The sequence below is a fragment of the Mastacembelus armatus genome, chromosome 1 (genome assembly GCF_900324485.2).
Source record: "Mastacembelus armatus chromosome 1, fMasArm1.2, whole genome shotgun sequence".
Lineage (NCBI taxonomy): Eukaryota > Metazoa > Chordata > Actinopteri > Synbranchiformes > Mastacembelidae > Mastacembelus > Mastacembelus armatus.
The window spans coordinates 5,239,241-5,261,538 of record NC_046633.1 but is presented as its reverse complement, the minus strand read 5'-3'; the positions used below and the strand labels follow the sequence as shown (position 1 = coordinate 5,261,538).

The following is a 22,298-nucleotide window of genomic DNA, read 5'->3' as shown; positions in this document are numbered from 1 at the left end:
TTGAGTATACATGGTTTGTCCTTAGGCCCAAACTCATTCTCTGGATTAGTTTCTTACACAGATTTTATGGTTGCCTGTAAGTGGAATGGCTTGGATGTGTTTTTTCCCCTCAATGACATTGTCCTATTCCACTGAAGAGTTTGCATTTTTGAGTTTGTGTGTTTTGCTTAAAGCAGTTTTTGTCTCACCCTCAGGGGAGTTGAAGACCTTACAGCCTCTGGACAGAGAGGACAAAGCTGAGCACAGGTTCAAAGTACGGGCAGTGGATGGAGGAGGGCGGTACTGTGAGGCAGATGTCCACATCACTGTGGAAGATGTCAACGATAACCCACCACAGTTTTCATCTGATCCCTACATCATTACAGTCTTCGAGAACACAGAGATGGGCACATATGTGGCAAAGCTGCTAGCAAATGATGCTGATACTGGTGAGGAATGTTATTATGCATTATTTTCCTATAGCATGTTCTTTATCAAATATAGTATATAATGCTTTTACTCTCATTTGTTCAAAAGCCTACACTACATAGAGAATTTCCTTTGTCTAGCTTTCTGTTCTCACATTATGGTAGATTTACCAGTCAAATTTCTTAGTAATTTTTCAAACAATGGCCCCTTGATTTTCAACAGACGTAGACAAAAGCGGGCTTGTTATTTCCAGCTGTCAGCCATCAATTTTGCTCACTGAAATGACTGCTGATGGCTAATGTTAGCACCGTGAGTTGATTGAAAACACTGTAACATTTTCGGCTGATGACCTCAGCAAAATGTCAACATCTTCGTCAGCTGATGAACCATGTCAGGTACATGGTTCATCAGCTTTTGTGTTTTTAGAAAGGCCAAACACAGTCATCTCCCTTGCAGTGCCTTCATATATGGGGCTATTGTTACTACATCGCCATGAAACTGCGTCAACATGTGCAGAAATCCAGAATTTGATTGACAGGCCTAGTGTGCCATTTACAAATTTGTTAAAAAAATAAAGCAGGTACCTTAGAATATCATATGGAACTTATTTGTACTCATTGTTTCTCTTCATAAAACTATGTTAGATAGTTGAAAGTATATTAAAATATGTTTTTGATTCTGACATTTCTTTTTCAAACACCACAAAGCTTTTAATGGTTTTACAAAATAAATTGCAGGAGCACACCGAAAGAATAAATTCATCAGACACTGTGAGCTCTCATAAATCTGTCTCAATGTTGTTTCAAATCCCTTTCCTTTTGTTGTGAAAATAAAAAGTTAATTATGAGGCTCACAAATGCCTGTACAATATGCTTAAACTGCAATTAACAAAGGCCCGTTGTGTTACTTAATGTCACAATAAAATAGCAGGCAATTAGAATTTAACAATATGCCTTTTAAAAGGTTTTGAGCATCAGCATGGTATACCATATACATATGTATGTTGGCTCAGTGTTGGCTCACAGTGCACAGGCTATTATATTTTAATTAAGCACCTGCATTGCGCTGACTGACTAGACAGAGGGTTAACAAATGTGGAATTTCATGAATGATCAACCCCTCAAATTAAAAGCTCCATTACACTCTAATGAAAATCTTCTCTCTTTAAACTGAATTCTCAAAAGAGACGATAGCAATTTTCCATTTGTCTGGTGCAAAGCCACAGGGCTGCATATTTATTTATATGTCTTCACCTTTCAGCAAGCTCTGCCAGCCACTGAAACGTTTAGACATGTATAATATTTAAAACTTAAGCAATCCAGTCAAACAGTGATTTAACATCCCTGAGACTTCATCCAGGAAGCTGTTGGACCTGTCGTTCCAGATTACACCTTCAGTTTAGTGGAGCAGGGCATTCAAGAATCATTTTGTCCTGTTCACTGTCAGAGAAGTGACGCCCTCTCTTTTTATTTTTCTTTTTGGTCCCTCACTTTGGGTGGACTGACAGTTTGACAGAATGAAAAGGATTTCAGAATTTGGTTCATCAGAGAGAAACGTTAAATGTTGAAAAGAAAGAGCTGGTATTGAGACATTTCTTTCCCTGAGGCTTTGCTAGCACAAATATTCGCTTCATATTTTGAATATCAAGGATAAATGTACTTGAAGGATAGGTGGGGAAAAGGTGCTCCCTGCAGTTTAGCCAGGAGCAATAAGTGCAATCAAGCACAATCAGACATGCGGAGTATACACAAAAAATAGGCATTGTTGTTTTGACCTAGTTTACTCACACTTCAGTCAACTGTCTTTGCAGCCAACCATCAAAATGTGAAGCCTAATGTAACACTCCTCCTAAGAGAAAAGAGTTGCTTTATCTTCCATCAATATTCGACCCTGCATATCTTAGTGTGGACTCATTCTTGGCAGTGGGCACGGTGTTCCACAGCCACTATCATCCACTTACCCTCTTGGCTGTAAGATGTTTGATACTTACCCACATCACTGCTCGTCAGTTGAGCCCACTATTGTAATCTCAGAGGCAGCACTTATCTGTGTGGAATGGTTATGAACCAGACAGACAAACAGACTCAGATTGGTGCCCTGGATTTGTGATAAACTAAAGCTATGCAAGTACATATTTCTGCTTTGATTTTGCTTTGTCCTTCATCACTCTCTCCTTTCCCACTGTACTGTCTTGCTGTTGTTGTTTTCACTTGATTTTTTTATGTTGCTCCAGTGTGAAGTAATTTAATCATTTTTGGCTTTGTCCTCTTTGCTGCCATGCCAGATTCAGACCTGTTTTCAACAATCTTGCCACCAAAGCTATTGAGAGGGATGTCTTAAAAGTCCACAAATTAAAATCTCCCATGTAAAAATGCTTTCCACAACACTGTCTTGAATATCGGGTTTTAAATACAAAGAATGTTTGATATGGGTTATTTTTTGTTTAACTGATCAATTTCTTTGATTGTCTATAAAACTTTATAAAATAACAAAAAAGCCTATTATAATGTTCAAACAGCCCAGTGTGATGCTTATTTCTTCAAAGACTAGTCCAAAATCCTAAGACAAGACTAGAAATACAAACACATGTCACAATTCAACACAAATACCTCAACCACCTTTAAGCATTGATCAAACCAGGTGAAAGTGATGGGAAACCACATAAGTAAGGCTCCCCACGGTTGTCTCCAACACTGTAATGATATCTATGGAGGATGGGGGCACTTACCTGATAAATGAGAATATAATAGCGTATTCCAAATGGGGGCCACCTGCAGAAAGGCATTATGATTATTATTGCGATCCGTCTCTGTCTTGTTGCTGGGAGCATCTTGCTAGTGGGAGGACATGAGTTATGAGGATGGCATGGATTAGACGTTTACAGCTCCTGCTTATCGGAGCCTATGTGAAAGATGGATGTTTTGGAATGAGGATAGATGGTGACAGTTTTAATCATTCAAAAATCAATGTGTCAATACAAGACTCAATATGCTTGTTTGGGCCCTGTACTTAAAGGAGTATTTCTGTTTATGTGGCCATAAGTCTTACTGGTAATTATAAAATCTTACTCAGCAGCTTAATTGCTTAGATGTGGGTGGTAGGTCAAGAAAGTGAGAAGTTAGACACAGACATGTTGTAAACGGAAAGGTGTCAAATTATAACTACTAGGAAAGTGGACTAAAAAGATAGATGTTGCAATACTACATGAACTATCCTTTCTTTGTCTTGTAGGTCTTAACAGAGACATCCTCTACTCACTGGTTGATTCTGCCAGTGGGTATTTCTCAATTGATGAACACACTGGTGTCATAAGCCTGGAGCGTCCCCTGGACCGTGAGGTGCAGTCCGTATATGAGCTGAAGGCCCGTGCCAGTGACCAGGGCTTGCCACGTCTCTCCTCGCTGTGCCAGGTGGTGATCTCTGTCCTGGACATCAATGACAATCCACCAGTGTTTGAGTACCGTGAATACACAGCAGAGCTGTCAGAGGACGTGGCTGTCGGCACGCAGGTACTCAGAGTGCAGGCTTCAAGCCGGGACATGGAGGCTAATGGAGAGATCTCTTACAGCATCATCAGTGGGAATGAACACGGCTTGTTCAGCGTAGACCCACGTACTGGTATGTAATAGCAGAAAATATATCACTTTCATTGTGCTCCTAGCTATGTTCTATAAGTATATTATAAGTAAATTTAATAACTGTTAACTTATAAGAAGACTTATTAGACTTATTACACAGTCTCCCATCGTTTTCACAGGACTTAAATGTGAAGTTAAATATCTAGAGCCACATCACCCATACCATTACGTAGTTGTTTAGTCTATACAGTCTGCATTCCTGTCTCACACTGATCATGGCATCATGCTGTGGACAAAATGAAAACATCTGCAAATAAAGTCATTGCAAACTATTCAACCGTCACCCAGTTTTGCCTTCAGGCTAGGTTGTTATTAGCTAGCTGCATTGCTGCAACAGAACACCAAAGTTAAAATAATAATAAAAATATAAAATATAATATCATTGCTAGCAGTAAAGAAAATTAAACCAGCTGAGCCCAGCATAACTTTGGAATTTCAAATGAAAATTAATAAGTAATGATTTGACATGCACTTTGTACTGCATTTCAATTGAAATAGGTTTGTAGAGTTATGATCCAGTTGAGAAAAGTTATGACAGGATCAAAATTGCTACAAACAGACCCTCCACAAACAATCCACCTTCCTGAGTTTCCGTTGTCTTTTGTTCTCAGGTGACGTCTTTGTGATTGAGCCGATGGACTATGAGGTCTCCCATGAATACTACATCACGATTGAGGCTACAGATGGTGGCTCACCACCACTCAGTGACATGGCCACTGTGAACATCAACCTTACTGACGTCAATGACAACAGTCCTGTCTTCAGCCAGGATGTCTACACAGCTGTCGTCAGCGAGGACACTGAGCTGGGAAAGAGTGTGATGACGGTAACGCTATACATGCTTTCTGTATGGATATGTTTACATATACTAAGTGCTTGTTGTGGGAAATAACCCATAATTACAATATATCTACATGCTGCAGGCTAAGGGACATTTTAAGTGCTCTTTGGTAACTTTCCTGAAGTTAAAACAATTGGTTCATTTATTGGGTTGGTGGTTAACACTGTTGCCTCACAGCAAAAAGTTCCCAGGTTTGAACCCCAGCAGAGGCCTTTCTTTACAGAATTTGCATGTTCTCCCTGTGCTTGTGTGGGTTTTCTCCAGGTACTCTGGTTTCCTCCCACAGTCCAAAAACATGTATGTCAGGTTGATTGGTGACTCTAAATTGCCCATAGGAGTGAGTGTGAGTGTGTGAGGTTGTTTGTCTCTATGTGGCCCTGTGATGGACTGGTGACCTGTCCAGGGTGGACCCCTGCCTTTCACCCAAAGAGAGCTGGGATAGGCTCCAGCAGATCCCTGTGACCCTGGTTAAGGAATAAGCAGGTATAGATGGATGGATTAATGGATAGGTTCATTCACCTTGTCACCCAGTTGTTCTTTTAGTCCCTCAAGTCTTTCCTCTCTGTGCCTGTTACTCACTGTGTACCCTATCACATAACTGCACCTGTGGCAAATTACCATCTGGTGGCACAGCTAAATTAGGACCAATGCTCTTCATGCTCACTGCACACTTGTTTGTGTGCATTACCTGACACATGTTCAAACTGCCTAATTAAAAGGCATTTGACTCATTAAGCCCCTATCAAAGATAAAGCATTTTCTAGCTTTTCAATGTTAGTTTCACTTCGCCCATTGTCTAACTTTCCTCCCTCACCTCCTAAAATACCTCTGCTTATGCCCATTCATCTGTGTGTCTGACGTACTTGATATGATGAATATAAATCATTTTTCAGAAAATGAGATTTTAATACCTGCCATTGTCTCATTCTTGTAAATCTTCACTGACTGCTGATTTCCCTAGGGATCCCTTTCAATATGTGACAGTTGTTAGGTTTTAAGACCGTGTGTGTGTTTCTTTGTGTGTGTGTGTGTGTGTGTGTGTGTGTGTGTGTGTGTGTGTGTGTGTGTGTGTGTGTTTGAGGACAGTGAAAGAGACAAAGAAACACTAGACAAAGGTCATGTCTATCTGTATATTTTCAAAGTAGGTCTACAACTAACAGTTGTTTTTATTCATCTTAATCAGCCTAATATTTTTCCAATAAATTGATAAAATGTCAGAAAATAATAAAAAAAAAAGTCCAACCCCATTTCTCAGAATCCACCATGACGGTGCCAGCTTGTTTCCAATCCAAAACCTGAAGATATTCAGTTTACTCTGGTAAAGCATAAACAGAAATAGAAAGAAGAAATATTGGGTATTTTTACTCAAAAATATAATTATCAAATGGTGAAATGGTCAAATAATAGCTAATAGTGTCATTTTTACAGTAAATCAGATTTGAAGTTCAATTTTGCTATACATCTATATAACAACATACTTTTCCATTGATTCCTACACAACTAAAACTACTAGAGATAAAAATACAAATCTTGTTTTACACTTGTGTGTTCTCCATTGCTCATAACAAGAAACTTGTTGGGAAATAATGTTTTTAGGGCCTTTAACATATATATTAACATAATACACAGTAACATATGAACAAAGCATTTAATTATTTCAATGCTGTATCAAGGATTGTTGATTTGTAGTTTTGATTGATTAATTCAAAGGTGATGGCTGAGGATCTCGACGGACCTTCTTATAATCACGTGCGATTCTCCATTGTGGATGGTAACCAAGGGAGCCCCTTCACCATCGATCCAGTCAGAGGAGAGCTAAAAGTTGCTCGACAGCTGGACAGAGAGAGAGTAAGAGAAACAGCAGATACAATGCTGACTGTACACATACAGTTTAATCCACTGAGGAACTAATTGCATTCTGTGCAGAATCCAATCAGAGTCATGTCAGTCCTAATAGGGAAGCTTGTTTACTAATCTCTGCTGCATTATTGCTTGCAAAAGCAGCTTTGCCTATGTATGGTAATTCTTTCTCTCTTTCTCCCAGACTTCAGGTTACACTCTGATGGTGGTCGCCTCAGACAATGGGGCGCCCCCTCTTTCAAGCAGCACCATGATCAACATCGACATCTCAGACGTCAATGACAACCCGCCCCTTTTCTCCCAGGCCAATTACAGCCTCATCATCCAGGTGAGAGGAGGAACAGGGTCAGTATGGAGAGGAAGAGAATGAACTAAAGAGAAAGAAAGAAAAAGAAAGCGAGGTGCAGGGGATTGCAGTGGACACAGAGAGGGATTAACTGGGAGGCATAATGAGACTGTGTGACTAGAATGTCAAGAAGCAAGTAGGAGGATGGAGCAACAATGGATTTAAGAAGAGGGAAAAAGGGATGAGGGAAATAAAAGACAGACTGCATCTTAAGTATAAGAATGCAGACTAAAGATATAAGTATAAAAACTGTATATCAAGAGTGATGAAAGAGTAGAAATGTACAAGATACTAAGTAACAGATTACTTAAGTGAAGGAAAACGTGTGTGCATGGGAAGAATGATAGAATGATGCACCTGATGATTTGATTCTCCTTTCTGCTTAGAAAATGGAAAAAGTAATTTAAGTGATATCGTGAGGAGGAACAGTGCGTGTTGGAAACAGCTCAAGAACATCAGGATAAAACATTGCTTTGCCTTTACTTGATCAAATTCTTGTACAAAGTCACAGCCTCATATACTGTACACACTACCAAGCAAATCAGGAGTTTTCTTTAAATAGCCAACTGAAGGGTCAGATCTGAAACCCATCCAGGGATAGAAAACCAAAATGTCTGGCCCCACAACACTGTAGATTGTTAGATAAGGACAAATGACCAAGGCCAGTAGCAGTGGTCATCTCTACTTTAATAGAAATGCATTAGGGACTCAGTTGGCAGAAATTGGATTTTACTACTGTAAAATGTTGTCAAATGTGATAGCAAAGTCAAAGATCATGTAAATTTTCTTGGAAAAGAACTAAATTAAAGAAGAAGGCTGGCCAGGGTCAGTGGGGATTGGTAAAAGTTATTGAGCTGAAACAAGAGTAAGAGTATAAATTAGAGGTGGGCAATTCTGGCCCCTGAGGGCCACTGTCCTTGTTCCAGCTTCTGACTGACCTAACACACCTGATCCAGATATTCAGCTGTGGGTATGGCTGCAATAGTTGGAAAGCCAGCAGGGATTGCACATCCCTGATATCAATTGTACTTTTGGCACAGCAGTTTAAAGCACTTTGAGCTAAATGCTAACATCAGTATGCTACGATAGATAGATAAACTTTTGAGTTTTCTCAGTTGGAAAAATGTTTTTCTAACAGATACCACAGTGACTTTTGCAACATTTTGTCCCACATCAAGAGTGTTCTGTGCCTGCATATCTCAACTGCTGCAAAACATTTGTAGTTAACCATCACAGAATTGCATAGTTTCATGGCAACCACCCCCTCTCTCGTGCCTCACAGGAGAACCAACCAAAAGGCACAAGTGTTCTTCAGCTCACTGTAACAGATCGAGATGCTTCCCACAACGGCCCACCTTTCACCTTTGCCATCGTGGATGGGAATGAGGGTGATGTTTTCCACATTAATCAGCAGGGAGCTCTAGTGGCCGTGGGGGTGCTGAACAGGAAAAGCAAAGAACACTACCTACTTCAAGCACAGGTGAGTCACAGCACAGAGGAGAAAGCGAAGTTAAGAGGTTGTATTGATTTAACCGTCAAGCCACACCGACCTGATCTATTTGTCTTCCTTCTTTTCCCTTTCTGTACCTCTTCCATCATGTTTACTCAATTGATATCTCATACTATTTTTTCCCCTGAACTAGTCAGTGTTCACATCTGCATCTTCATCCTTTAATCCTCCTAAATATACCCTCAATGCAGCTTTTAGCCTTGAAAACAACAATAGGCATGCAATAAAGCTACTCCATCAGAATGCATCTCATAAGAGAGGCATAAATAAAAGACATTTTCCTTGAGTTGGCATGATTATGTGTGGTGCTGGGTGTTGATGTGTCACCTTAGAGAAAAGAATCAGAGGGAAAAAATGAGTAGGCAGATGGGATATGAGATGAAAGTGTGATGCTCACAAGATGCACACTTAGTGTGGACTCGTAGTTGTTTTATTCTTGCAAAACCAATGACCAGTCATTTGAAAGTGTGAATGTTAAACTGTATGCTCTTGTAAATTTATTAGTTGGCTTTAATATCTAAATGCACCTGTAGTATGGAGATGCTGTCAGATTACAGATGTTTGCAGTGGAAGAGCATGATTGCCCTCTGCTGTTGGAAAATTCTTATAGATAAAAACTTACAGTGCACATTCTTTATTCATCACTTACTCTCCTTTTCTTGTTTAAGGTGTCAGACAGTGGCAAACCTCCACTCTTTTCCACTGCCTTTATCAGTGCACGTGTCATCGAGGAGAGTGTCTACCCTCCTGCAATTCTTCCTCTGGACATATTCATCTCCACTGCTGGTGACGAATACCCTGGAGGTGTTCTGGGCAAGATCCACGCCACTGACCAAGACATCTATGACACTCTCACCTACAGCCTCGCTCCTTCACCTTCCTCATCTGCGGATGAGGATGGTACCTTGTTTTCCGTTTCTGCTTCTGATGGGAAAATTATCGCCCTACGACCGCTCGATGTTGGTCACTACCCTCTCAATGTGACTGTGACTGATGGACGCTTCACAACAGTTGCTGATGTCAACGTGCATGTCCGACAAGCAGCTCGTCAGGCCCTGGACAACTCTATTGCTGTGCGCTTTGCAAACATCGCTCCTGAGGAGTTTATTGGGGACTACTGGCGCAACTTCCAGCGGGCACTAAGAAACATTGCTGGAGTGAGGAGGAGTGAGGTCCACCTGGTGAGCCTGCAACCATCAGAGCAAGGAGATCTGGATGTGATGTTGACTTTAGAGAGATCTGGCACCCCCTACCAATCTCAGGAGGTAGGAGCCACCGAAATGACAGTTTATGTGTTTAGATATTCATTTAGAGTTGCATGGTGGAGCAGTGGTTATTACTGTCACCTCACGGCACATGGGAACTGGGGAAATGAAGCAGCATGTCCTTCTCTCTTGGGTTGCCTGAATGCAAACACTCTAAACTTTGTTTCAGCTGCATACTTTATTAGCTGCACTTTCATGTGTCACCCTAGGATTTCTGGTTTAGCGTGAACAGAAACGTTTTTTTCAGCAGTATAATGTCTTCATTTGAGTCAAGAGTACCAGAGTGCCATCTAATGCTAGTGACTATTCAACAAAATAACTCTAAATATACACATATAAGTCGCTTTGCTATATAAGTCACAGGACGAGCCAGAGGAGTAAAAAAATGTTTGATTTATAGTCTGGAAAATACGGTAATGTTAACTTTGACCATCTATTATCAATTATCAAAATTATTTACCTAATTTTGTGTCAGTTGGGCAATGGAATAATAGAGCACTAATTTCAGCACTAACATGTTTATTGAATCTTTTGGTATTCATTTCTCAATTTACTTCAGGTGGTTTTCCGTAAGCTGAACTCCTCTGCTGCTGTGATAGAGGAGATGACAGGGGTTCGGATCGTGCGGGTGGTACAGAAGCTGTGTGCCGGGCTCGACTGCCCGTTACGCTTCTGCAATGAAGTCATCTCCCTGGATAAAAGCACTATGTCGACTTATAGCACCGCTCGCCTAAGCTTTGTTACACCACGACACCAGAGAACTGCAACCTGTCAGTGTGAAGGTACACCTGATGTACTCACAGACGGACAAACATTTACAAATGTATGAATCCTGTTAGAACTCCCATTGTAACTGAATGTATTTTGGTGCTTAGGTGGCAAATGTCCTGCGGTGAACAACCTGTGTGAGAACAGCCCCTGTCCTGAGGGCATGGAGTGTGTGGCAGATCCTCGAGATACCATGTATAGTTGCGTGTGTCCAGAGGGCAAAAAGGCCAAATGTTCTGGTAAGACCATCCCACCTGTTAATCAGTCTCTAGATACTGTATCTTTGCTCTCCACCCATCTCTCCACCTTAATACATGATACATGATAATGTAAAAGTGATGATGAATATTTAGTTTTCTGACATTGACATGTGCTTTGTCCTCACTTGTCCTTCATGTCAGATGGCCACTCACTGACATTCAGCGGCAGTGGCTATGTAAAATACCATCTGATGGAGAATGACAACAAGGAGTTGATGAAACTCTCTCTGAGGCTCAGGACCTTCTCCAGCCATGCAACTGTCATGTATGCTAAAGGAACAGACTACAGCATCCTTGAGGTGCGTTTGTGTGTATGTGTGTGTCCAGCCCTATTACTCAGCTATAACTCTATTTGTATTCCTTCTGCTTCTTTAAACTGAAATGAAACTTTACTTATCATAATTAGGTCTAGACTGACTGTTTGCATTTTTGAGCCCATCTTTGCATTACTGCCCAGCATTTCCATAACAGTAGGGCTTAATAAACACAACTGACCCACTGTCCCTCGAGACCACCCATGTGTGCCAACCAATTATACTGAAGGGTTCAAAAAGCCATTTTAAAACTCCTTTCTCATGAGAGACTATGAGAATGTGGTGGTGGATTAAAAAAATCACAGACAGGCTATTTTTGTACTGGGAGGAAAACAGAAAGCAGTTTTCCACACATTCCTTTTAGAGTCTTGTCTGGTACAGCAGTCTGCATGCCACACTTTAGACTAAAACCTGGCTGGCTAAGAGGCAGTTCTTGTTTATCAGGCTGTGGGTCTGTGTAGGTCTTTTAATATCACCTACATTGTATGAAGCTGTTTTTTCCTGTAAAGATGGCATTGTGTGATATTTTTGGAGAATTTTGTTTTATCATTTATGAAGATAAGATGAAAAAATACATACACTGCATTCTCTAATAGGTAGTAATTTGTGACACTGTCAGACTGATTTAACTCAGTGACTTGATTTAATTGCAGTTTCTTTGCCCAAATTGTAGTTTTATGGAATGTTAATCAAAAAGTGAAGCACAGAACTGAATTGAAGGTTTGTCATGTTCTAACTGTAATTTATCTGTCTAAAATCTAGATTGTGAATGGCCGTCTGCAGTACAAGTTTGACTGTGGCAGTGGCCCTGGCCTTGTGTCAGTCCACAGTGCCCAGGTTAATGATGGCGAGTGGCACACTGTCTCATTGGAGGTGGATGGTAACTATGCTAAGCTGGTGCTGGATCGAGTACACGCAGCCTCGGGTACAGCACCAGGCACCCTGCGTACCCTCAACCTTGATAACAGTATTTACTTTGGCGGTCACATACGCCAGCACGCCCCCACTCGCCATGGACGCAGCCTACCTGTCGCTAACGGGTTCCGTGGCTGCATGGAAGCCATCACTCTGAATGGCCAGGAGCTGCCTCTGAACTCAAAAGCTCATTGGGCCCACGCTGTGCTGGAGGATATTGTGGATGTAGCTCCAGGATGTGCGCTCACACCTGGTGAGAGTTGTTCCAGCAACCCCTGCACCAACGGAGGGAGCTGTACCTCGCTGCCTAATGGAGGTCAGTACTGTCCAGTTCAGTATCACTGAATTTCCACTGAAGCCACTTAATTTTAATTTTTAGTTCTCCTTTTTTAATGCACTGTACTACTTCAGTACTTGGAAGAAGTTCTCAAATTTACCCAATCTCAAAAAATGAACAAGGCTTTTTTCAAGATGAGCAGTAAGAGGCAGGCCTGTGTTTCTCTGCTTTATAAGTATACACTAGGTGAAAACCTTCCCTGTTTTCTGTTGTGTATAATGGACACTTACTCCATTTTTGTCTTCACTTTGCTTTTCTTTACAATCCATAGGCTACTTCTGTAAGTGTCCTCCCTCTTTCATGGGCACCCACTGCGAGATTGGCATAAGCCCTTGTGCCTCCAATCCCTGCCTGTACGGAGGCACCTGCGTCCCTCGTGCAGACAGCTTCTACTGCCAGTGTAGAGGGCAGTACTCAGGACAGAGGTATCACTACTTTTCCTTTTTGATCTCATTTTTAAATAGAAAATGTGAATATTGGCTACAGGCATACAACATTGATGATGGAGGAGAAGACATTTGGAAAGAATGTGTGTGTAATGAGAATGGCATGATAAAGGGAGATAAGGTTAAAAGTATGTTCATATTTCATAGTAAACAGTGTTCAAAGTGTCAAAGACAAGTGGAGAGAGGGAGGGAAGGGTGGGAGGTCAGTTCTAGAGTGCACACAGCGTTCAGTAATTGTAATATTATAATGAATGTTTAATAATATTTGATAATTCATTGTAATTATTATATTTTTAAACCTGACCAGTATTTCTCACATCTTAGGGATATGAAGGCCTGTCATTTGGAATTTTTGTAATTATGTCTAAGCCAGTCATTTGAACAGTAATATATTCTGCAGCAACAAAACAAACTGTGCTTGTAATTTTCACTAATTCCCCTCTGAATACAAATCTTTCACACTAAGTAACACATTTCATCAGTGAGTTTCTTTAGGTTGCTTACATAAACCTGTTTTGAATTCAGGTGCCAGTTGGGGCCATACTGCAGAGACAACCCCTGCAAAAACAGTGGAAAGTGTATTGATAGTCTGGATGGTCCAGTATGTGAGTGCGAAGCAGGCTTCCAGGGAGACCGGTAAGTCCATTTTGAGCTCAAATTCATGACTTGACCTCACTGAATAATTTAAAATCTCCAAGTAGTCTGATCTCTTAGAGCAGCAGTTTGTAATATATAGTATTTCACCCTCTGACACACTTCACTGAATTCCCATGTGCTGTTCAGGTGCCTGAGTGATGTTGATGAATGCATCAAGAACCCCTGCACCAATGGAGGCCAGTGTCAGAACACATATGGCTCCTACAAGTGCAACTGCTCGCTGGGTTTCAGTGGACAGATGTGTGAACACCGTGCTGAGGTCCGCAATGAATTTATCTCTACCTCCTGGAACATCGGGCTGGAGGAGGTGATTGGCATTGTGGTCTTTGTCTCTGGCATCTTCATCCTGGTCCTTCTCTTTATCATCGTCCGCAAGAAAGCCTGTCGCAGGAAGTCAAAGACTGATCACAACAAACACCCTGGAGATTCAAACGTGCCTCACTCCTTCCTCCAGCGACCATACTTTGACAGCAAACTCAACAAGAACATCTACTCTGACATCCCGCCTCAGGTTCCTGTGCGGCCCATCTCCTACACTCCCAGCATTCCAAGCGACTCACGAAACAACCTGGACAGGAACTCGTTTGAAGGCTCAGCCATTCCAGAACATCCTGAGTTCAGCACGTTTAACCCGGACTCTGTCCACGGACACCGCAAAACTGTGGCCGTGTGCAGCGTAGCACCCAATCTCCCCCCTCCCCCACCCTCCAACTCCGTCTCAGACAGCGACTCCATCCAGAAGCCAAACTGGGACTATGATTATGACAGTAAGTTTGCTTCTAGGCAGCAACAGGTCTACCCTACTGGTGTTGCATGCTGTACAGATATAACATTTCAAAAACATTTCTGAAAATAAATCATTAATGAATGGTTAGTTACTTGAGTTTAAATGGAAGAAATTCTCTGGAAGCCAATAACTGCTTATAAACTCAATCCAACCAACAGTGTGTGTGTGTTTTAAATAATTAAAGTGACAGAACCATGTCTCTATTTTCTCTATAAAACACACCGAGTTATGCAGTTCTTTTCTAGAAACTTGCCAGGAAGTTGTTAGGAAATGATGGACCATGTTGTCTCCGTTTATTCCAAATGAAAGAAAATGTGCATGTTTTTCTCAAATTAAAATATACAGTATATAGATTCCAATTACAGAGTCCCTTAGAAATGACAAAGAAACAACTGTTGCTTGTGTTGCCCACAAACTGTTGCTATTGGATTTGTTTGTTCATCTTTGTTCCTTTGCCCTACATGGACGTTTTTATGTTAAACTGTGCTTTCTCCTCTAGCTAAAGTAGTGGACTTGGACCCGTGCCTGACAAAGAAGCCTGTAGAGGACAGTGCCTGTCACCCATATAACACCAGGGGCAGCATGTCTGAGGTCCAGTCCCTCAGCTCGTTCCAGTCAGAGTCCTGCGATGATAACGGTATGCTGACATTCAGGATGTTAATCTATTAATAGTCATTAGAGGAAAACTAACAAGACAACACAGTTTTGTGTTGGTAGTACGCATACATAAATGAGATATCATGTTGCACTTGTGATGAGTTACTGTTTCTTCTTTTGTCTGATTGGCATGCAGGATTTTGCAGTAGTTACTTTGGTCTTGTAGAGCCTTGTTGATTTAAATGCTAACACTGTTTCTTTGCATGCTCACAATGGATGGCCCAAAATGGTGGCTCTGGGGTCACATGTTCTTTTCTCTTTCTTTTTGCTGCGGGGCTTCAGCTCCCATATGGATCAAATCAGTCCACAGATCCAGAACAAGGTTTTAAATAAGAGGTCCAGCCTGTAAGTCCTCAGACGGAAGCAATCGCAGCTTGTCATGTGTAGAAAAACACAGCATTCTGACCCTGTTTTCCATTCAGCCATCTCTTTACGTGTGCTAAGTAAAGGAAGTTGGATGACTTACTGACACAGCTGTTATGTTCTGTTATATTCTGTTTGTAAGTCATTCATAACGTCATCGACTTCGACAGGCATCATGCTTTTTTTTTTTTTTCATTTTATTTACAAGCTTTTCTCTTTTGTCTGTTCTCTTTTTTTAACATTCCCACAAACAGATGTTTAAATGAAACATCAAGGAATGTATCAAAAGGGTATAAACACATTAGTTATGTTCTTATGTTCTCCCATTTCCTTTTCATACCCTATTTGTTTCCCAATGCCATCATTGTGGGTGGGGTGGGGGGTTGTTATGCTGCTCATAAGTCATCAAAACTTTCATCTGTGCCCTCAAAAATCAATCCCAAACCATATTAGAAGTAGAAGGTGTTCTAAAAAGGTAAAGCTCTTTCTACAGCTGTTTTCCAGACTGACACAGACTGGGTTGGGCTTGATAATGCCAACATGTTTTAGTGATTCTTCCATCTGTACTGTCAGTGGCACCCAGTAGCATCTCAGTATGTTGTTGTGATGTGTTATCTTGCACAAATACAACCAGCCCTCCCTCCTTTTACTCTGTCGCCTTCCATTGTCTTGTGCCCAGCCATGAAAACCCCCAGACATTCAGAGTCGACACAGAAGACCACAAAAAAAATTGTGTCCAGCAACAAGGACGACAATATTTGTGGGAAGTGTCACATGTGTTCACTCCCACCACCATGCACTCCATGTGTTTTTTTTTTACTTTCTTTTTAAATTACAAAAGCATTTGTACTAATGCTAGATCTCTTCCATCCACTCTCCCCTGCCCTGCCTCTCACAAGCCTCCATAGTGACAGTAATCCACCTTGTCAACTCTGTTGTTGACACGGTGGAAAGAGAAGGTATTCTATTATTGCTTCCATCTGCCAGTAGTTTTGACTTTGGTGTTGGTGTAGGTTGTAAAGCTGCCATTCTCTTACACTGACAAACCTCATCCAACTCTGACGTGAGCCTTTTTAGTTCCTACTCCTAATTAAAAAGATATGTAAATACTAAATTAAACAGACAGAAGTGTTGTCTGCGAGTCCCAGTATTGATCGTTGCCAACTTTGGATTACACACCTCAAGAAGTCAGTTTAAGAAAATGGCAGACCTGTTGTCCATTAATTAACCTGTCAGTCTCTTTATGGTTATTTTGTTGTTCAGTGTTTGATTGTCATTGCATTTGTGTCCTTAGTCAACTGCTCTTTCCTCTCAGGTTCTAATGTGACTTGTTCTTTCTCTTTCTCTTCCTTCTTGCCTCATGTAAAGAGTCTTTTTTGGCTCATGATCTCAAGAACCCAAGAGGTGACTTTTTTAACTTTGTTTGCCTGATGTACAATCTCACCCTCTAACTGCTTAAGAGACTAACCCCAAACCCCCTCTGTAAGGCACAGCTGGTGTGACAGTTATTAAACCAGAAACATTCCCATGCATGACACTGACGAGGTGACAACATCTGAGAAAATGTTAATCCGAGTGTTATCTGATCAAAGGGTGTACACTCTGTAACTAAATATTCTGATTTGTGTTTGTGTGCGTGTCTGTTTTTCTGTTGTTAAGAGTTTGCGACAGGCTTCATAGTAACTATTTTTAAAAAGTTTAATTTCCTATATAGTAAAACCGTTTAGTTATCCTTAACATTTCATTATAATTTTTATTTTGTAAAGTGGTGGGAGAGAACTATGTTTTAAAGTCACAGTCACATTTTGGTAACATGACATATTTCTGAGTAAAATTAAATATGTGGGTAAGTTGTAATTATGAAACAATTTAAATCCTAAGGATTTAAGTTTCTAATAATTAGGGGTAGGACTCGGGGTAGGATTGGGGTTAGGGTTTGCTCAGTTTTTAGCAAACAAAGCTGTGCGGTATTGAATTGCAGTGAGCTGCAGAGGACTGCTGGATCTCACCCACATCGTTACATTGAACCTGTGAAAAATAAACAAAGCTTTTGCCAGTTGATATCCACAATACACATGCCACTATTATCCACGAGCTAATAGTCAAGTGTGGGAAAAAAGGATTTCACTGTCACATAAAATGTATTGTTTTGACATATTTTTGGCATAGAGCAAACGGTAACAGAACAAATAACAGGGATAGAATGAGAACTTGGAACATTTATTTAGTTTTCTGTCTTTAGGTTTGTGAATGTGTGTTCAGTGTGTTAAGTTGCTCTCACAAAGTGTTGTGGTGTTTATTGTGTTTATTAATGAGCATCTCATTGTGTTGCTGTGATGTGTTGCTGTTGCACGGTGTGGATTTTTAACATTAACATTTTGGCATTTGGTGAATGGTCCATTGAACTTTAGTACAGAACACTAATGGGTGTCCATTTTCTTTGGGCTTTTACTTCTCAAACAGGCTATCACTGGGACACATCTGATTGGATGCCAAGTAATCAACTTCCTGGAATCCAGGAGTATCCACAGTATGAGGTTGTGGAGTCACCCTCCCCTCTGTACAGTGACCCGAGTGCCATCGACACCGACTACTATCCCGGCGGCCTTGACATTGAGAGTGACTTTCCTCCACCACCGGAAGACTTCCCTGCCAACGACGACCTGCCACCACCACCTTTACCAGAGTATGGCGACCGCTGCGACACCCTGCGGGCTCTGGCCAGAGACTTGGATTCATCTGCAGCCGGTCTGGGCTCTGGGGGGGTCCGTCAGCGCCCGGCCCTGCCCCAGCTCTACAGCCTTAACCAGTACCTGCCGCAGCACCCATACCCAAACGACGGGGGTGACACTGAGGGTCAAGGTGCTACTTCCACCTCAGCCAACACCACCCCAGCTTCAACCATGTGCATCAGTGGCTATAGAGGGGGCTACCCTTTAGGTTGCAGTCGGGACTTTGACTCCTCAGCTCTGGACAATATGTCCATGTCTCTGTATACGTCCACAGCCTCTTGCTCGGACATGTCGGCGTGCTGTGAGGAGTCCGAGGTGATGATAAGCGACTACGAGAGCGGCGATGAGGCCCACTTTGAGCAGCTGGCCATTCCTGCGCTGGACTCCCAACAGCACACTGAAGTCTGACACTGGATCCAAACAAAAGTGCCTGAAGCCACAGCTACACCTTATGTTAGACCCTCACGTCACCCATACTAAAAACGCACAGTATGTGTACACACAGAACACCACACACATACATGCACACACACATGATGAATTGAGTCAAAACACAGGAGGCTTTGAGCCTGGTTGTGAGGGCCAGTTAGCTGAGAAAAGCTGAAGAGGCTGTAGGAGAGACTCTGCAGAGCCTTTGTGTCTGCTCAGTCCTGCTCCTGCCCCCTTGAGTTGTTCGTGCCATTGCTTTAAGTAACCGTCATCATATACAGGAAAAGGATTGTCTGATTGTCAACATTTCATTGCAGGAAAAGCATCAGAAAAAAGAATATTTCATCACAGTATCTTTGTTTCTATAAATAAAGAATTTTGTTTTTTATGCAAGTCCTCATTTTCAATGTAAATTTTAATGTACAGTTTTGATTTCAAAGTTTACTAGGTTTTGTAGATATTCTATGCTTTTATTTTAAAAAACAACTTAAATGGTGTGACGTTAACAGCCGTACTGTGCGTACATTCACATTGAAAAGAAACATTTAAAAAAAGCGAGAAGCGCGTGGCGTTTCCAAACAGTGTGCTCGTAAAATTTATTGTCTCCTGTTCATTTCAAAAAGGGTCTTCAGTGAACAATTGCATATTCTTGTGTTGTTGTTGTTTTTTTTTTTTAATTTGTAAATGTTGACTTTGGAACCTCTTTATTTTTCCACCAAGAAAATGGGACCCAATATATTTATAGATGCAGAGTTATCCATAGACACTTTTTCAGGTGTCTGTGTGTGTGTGAGCAACGCTATGGTCGTGTTAAGGTTTTTATTAAATACTGCCACAAGCTCACGCTTTCATACTGTTAATAAATTATTCCTAAAAATATTTCTTCTGTCTGTGTGCATTTTTTTCCAAAGCATGTGTATGAATAAGTAGAAATTGAAATAGCAAGTTATTCTTTTGTTATAGTACTGCTGCAGTGTAAATATTAATATAAACTCTAACAATCTTTAGTTTCAGCCCTACAAAACAAATACAACATAAATACTAAATACAGTATAGCGTATCCTATTTTCAGTGTAAACTATAACACAGTGATATCATAGCATATGTTGCAGCCTGATACTACGATATAATTTTTCTCATGAATCTACACTTAGTGCCACATAATGACAAAGTGAAAACAGAATTTTGTAAATTTATTAAAAAGGAAAAATAAATATCACATTTCCACTAGTATTCAGACCCTTGGCAACACCATGTGAAGATCAGCTCAGGCTCCTCCCATTTCTCTTGATTGTTGCTGAGATGTTTCGACACCTTGATTGGACTCCACCTGTGGTCAATTAAATTGATTGGACATGATTTGGAAAAGCACACGCCTCTCTATAGAAAGCCTCACAGCTGGCAATGCATATCAGAGCAAAAACCAAGCCATGATGCCTTCAGAGCTCAGGGACAGGACTGTTGATAAGCACAGAGCTGGGGAAGGCTACAAAAACAATTCTGCTGCCCTAAAGGTTCCCAGGAGCACAGTGGCCTCAGTTATATTTCTGGGAGTTTTTCTTTTTAATACATTACAAACGTTCCTAAACTTGTTTTCACTTTGTCATTATGGGGTACTAAGTGTCGATTAATGAGAAAAAAATGGATTTAAACAATTGGAGTATCAGGCTATAACATAAAATTGAAAACGGTGAATACTTTCCAAATGCACTGTATATACAGCAAACAGGAAATAAAATCATGAAACCTTCCTCTTCTGACTCCCTCTGGCTGCTTGTACCAATAACCCTTGGTTGTCTCACAAGAGGCTGACAAACTAATATGACCCTGATATCTCCAGGTCTACTCTGACACTGAAGTCAGCCCGTGCTGTGTGTTTTTTCAGTTTGCCTCTATGCAATGTTCTGACCTGTTTGTGGCTTCACACAAGACTGTTATTTCTCCAGGGCTCTGCAGTGAAAGAATGATCTTTTGACTTCTAGTTGTGATAGTAGAGTCACAGTCTGTTTTAGGCTGAGCAGTGTCAAAACATACTTCTCAGCCTCTCTCTAATGAATCATATCATGTCATAAATATGACTGACTGATACTACAGTGGTGCCTATTGTATCAGAGGTCTGGAGAGAGCATAATGAATAAAACCTCACTATCTCTTTATATTAAGGCTATTAATGCTTAAATCAACAGTAACAATCCTTCTGAGAGAACATCTTTTGGGTTGTCAAATTGTGACTTACCCTGCATAACTCACTGTGTCTTTTCAGTAGGAAGCTTCCTCCAGTGATCTGAGGGATATATTACTAATGCGATTATACTGTGCTCACATACACAAACCGTGGGGGCCTCTGTTGTTTTTTGGCCTAGTATGACAGGGAACATAAAGGTTAGACACTGTCAAATTGTACAAACACTTTAGTTAAAACGACAAGAGCCAGGGGCATTATGGAACCACAGACCTAAGGCTTTTTATAAAGTTGGAAACTATAAGAATCTTTTTAAGAACGGCCAGAGGGCCCCAGGCAACAGGGCGACAGGTGAGACACATCTCAGAATGAGGCATCCACGTGTTTATAGATCCAACTATGTATTTAACATTAGAGCTAAGCCTGAAATGTCAGTGTAAACATTTAAGTAAAAGATTTAAAATTATTTCAGGTGTCAATTACTTACATAGGCAGATAAAAATAAAAGCTATTTACCAGCCTGCAGGGGATTTTCAGCACCTTCTCGTTGATAGTTATCACTGATAGAAGCTTATTACTAATCTATGAGTTACTCATAAATTATGTATTAACTTTTGATAACGCTACAAGTTAAAGCTATAAATCCTTCATCAAGTGTTCCTTATTAAAAAAAGTGATGAAAGTCATGCTCATGGCTCATTCACAGTTGAAAGCTGAAATCCTCTGGATTCCTTATTTCTTAGTCAGCATCAGTCCTTATAGTGTGCTGGTTATTCATGCCAGTTCTGACTGAACCAACTGTTTAAATTACAGTGCTTTTTTCCTATTTTAGTGTTCCTGAAAACATCCGGGATGCAAATGATCTTAACTGGGTTTCAGAATAAAAAATATTTTTAGAAACATTTAGCATTTAGATTCCACTTGTCGAATGAAATTGCTCCACAAATGGTAATCGAACCACTTTGCAACCACTCATGTGCTCCTTAATCTCATGCTTGATGGATCCAATTAACTCTGGAAATAGCACCAGGTGTTTTTCCATTACATAAATTAAGACTTTCGTACCTATTAATGCATTATTCATATAATGGTATCTCAAATACAGCTCTGTGAGAAAGGAAATGTTCTGCCTCAGGGGCTGTGGTTATTAGATTTCTCTTGAGAGGCTGTGAGCCCTGTACTACAACACAACCACCACAAGATGGCTGCATATGGCAACTCATGAAAGCCGAGAGGGCGACAGGATGGTTCTCACAACAACCCAGTGAGACACGTGGACTGTGATTGCATGAAGTAACAAATCACTGAAATCAGCCAACGCTTTGATCAATCCTCATGAAAACTTTCACAGTGATTATATGATATAAAACTCAACCTCTATGTGATTTGCACTACACAGCTCTGTCTACTTTTTCTTACACGAGTGTGGGTGTGTGTGTGTGTGTGTGTGTGTGTGTGTGTGTATTTCACACACAGAAAGTTCAACAGTCAGTGTAATCTAGAGTTTTTGACAGCAAGATTAGTTTTTCATCAATCATACCTGGAGTAAAGCTATGATTTGCTGTTTGCACAGGACGTGTGCA

The 22,298-nt window shown here is 40.8% G+C and overlaps 1 protein-coding gene across 3 annotated transcripts in view; it reads left to right on the top strand.

Moving 5' to 3' along the window:
* fat1a (FAT atypical cadherin 1a) overlaps window positions 1-19,412 on the top strand; it is a 70,533-nt gene extending 51,121 nt beyond the window's left edge. For 2 of the 3 annotated variants that reach the window (XM_026302897.2, XM_026302896.2), the window contains exons 13-29: window positions 195-428; window positions 3,640-4,026; window positions 4,658-4,872; window positions 6,598-6,735; window positions 6,932-7,075; window positions 8,376-8,573; window positions 9,272-9,868; window positions 10,428-10,650; window positions 10,744-10,875; window positions 11,038-11,195; window positions 11,973-12,441; window positions 12,734-12,887; window positions 13,434-13,544; window positions 13,692-14,332; window positions 14,852-14,989; window positions 16,741-16,776; window positions 17,836-19,412. In XM_026302897.2, the coding sequence (XP_026158682.1) occupies window positions 195-428; window positions 3,640-4,026; window positions 4,658-4,872; window positions 6,598-6,735; window positions 6,932-7,075; window positions 8,376-8,573; window positions 9,272-9,868; window positions 10,428-10,650; window positions 10,744-10,875; window positions 11,038-11,195; window positions 11,973-12,441; window positions 12,734-12,887; window positions 13,434-13,544; window positions 13,692-14,332; window positions 14,852-14,989; window positions 16,741-16,776; window positions 17,836-18,512 (4,652 nt within the window). In that variant the 3' untranslated portion in view covers window positions 18,513-19,412. The remainder of the gene's footprint in view (window positions 1-194; window positions 429-3,639; window positions 4,027-4,657; window positions 4,873-6,597; window positions 6,736-6,931; window positions 7,076-8,375; window positions 8,574-9,271; window positions 9,869-10,427; window positions 10,651-10,743; window positions 10,876-11,037; window positions 11,196-11,972; window positions 12,442-12,733; window positions 12,888-13,433; window positions 13,545-13,691; window positions 14,333-14,851; window positions 14,990-16,740; window positions 16,777-17,835) is intronic. The other variant, XM_026302898.2, reaches the window with a different exon arrangement.
* Window positions 19,413-22,298: the final 2,886 nt, after the last annotated feature.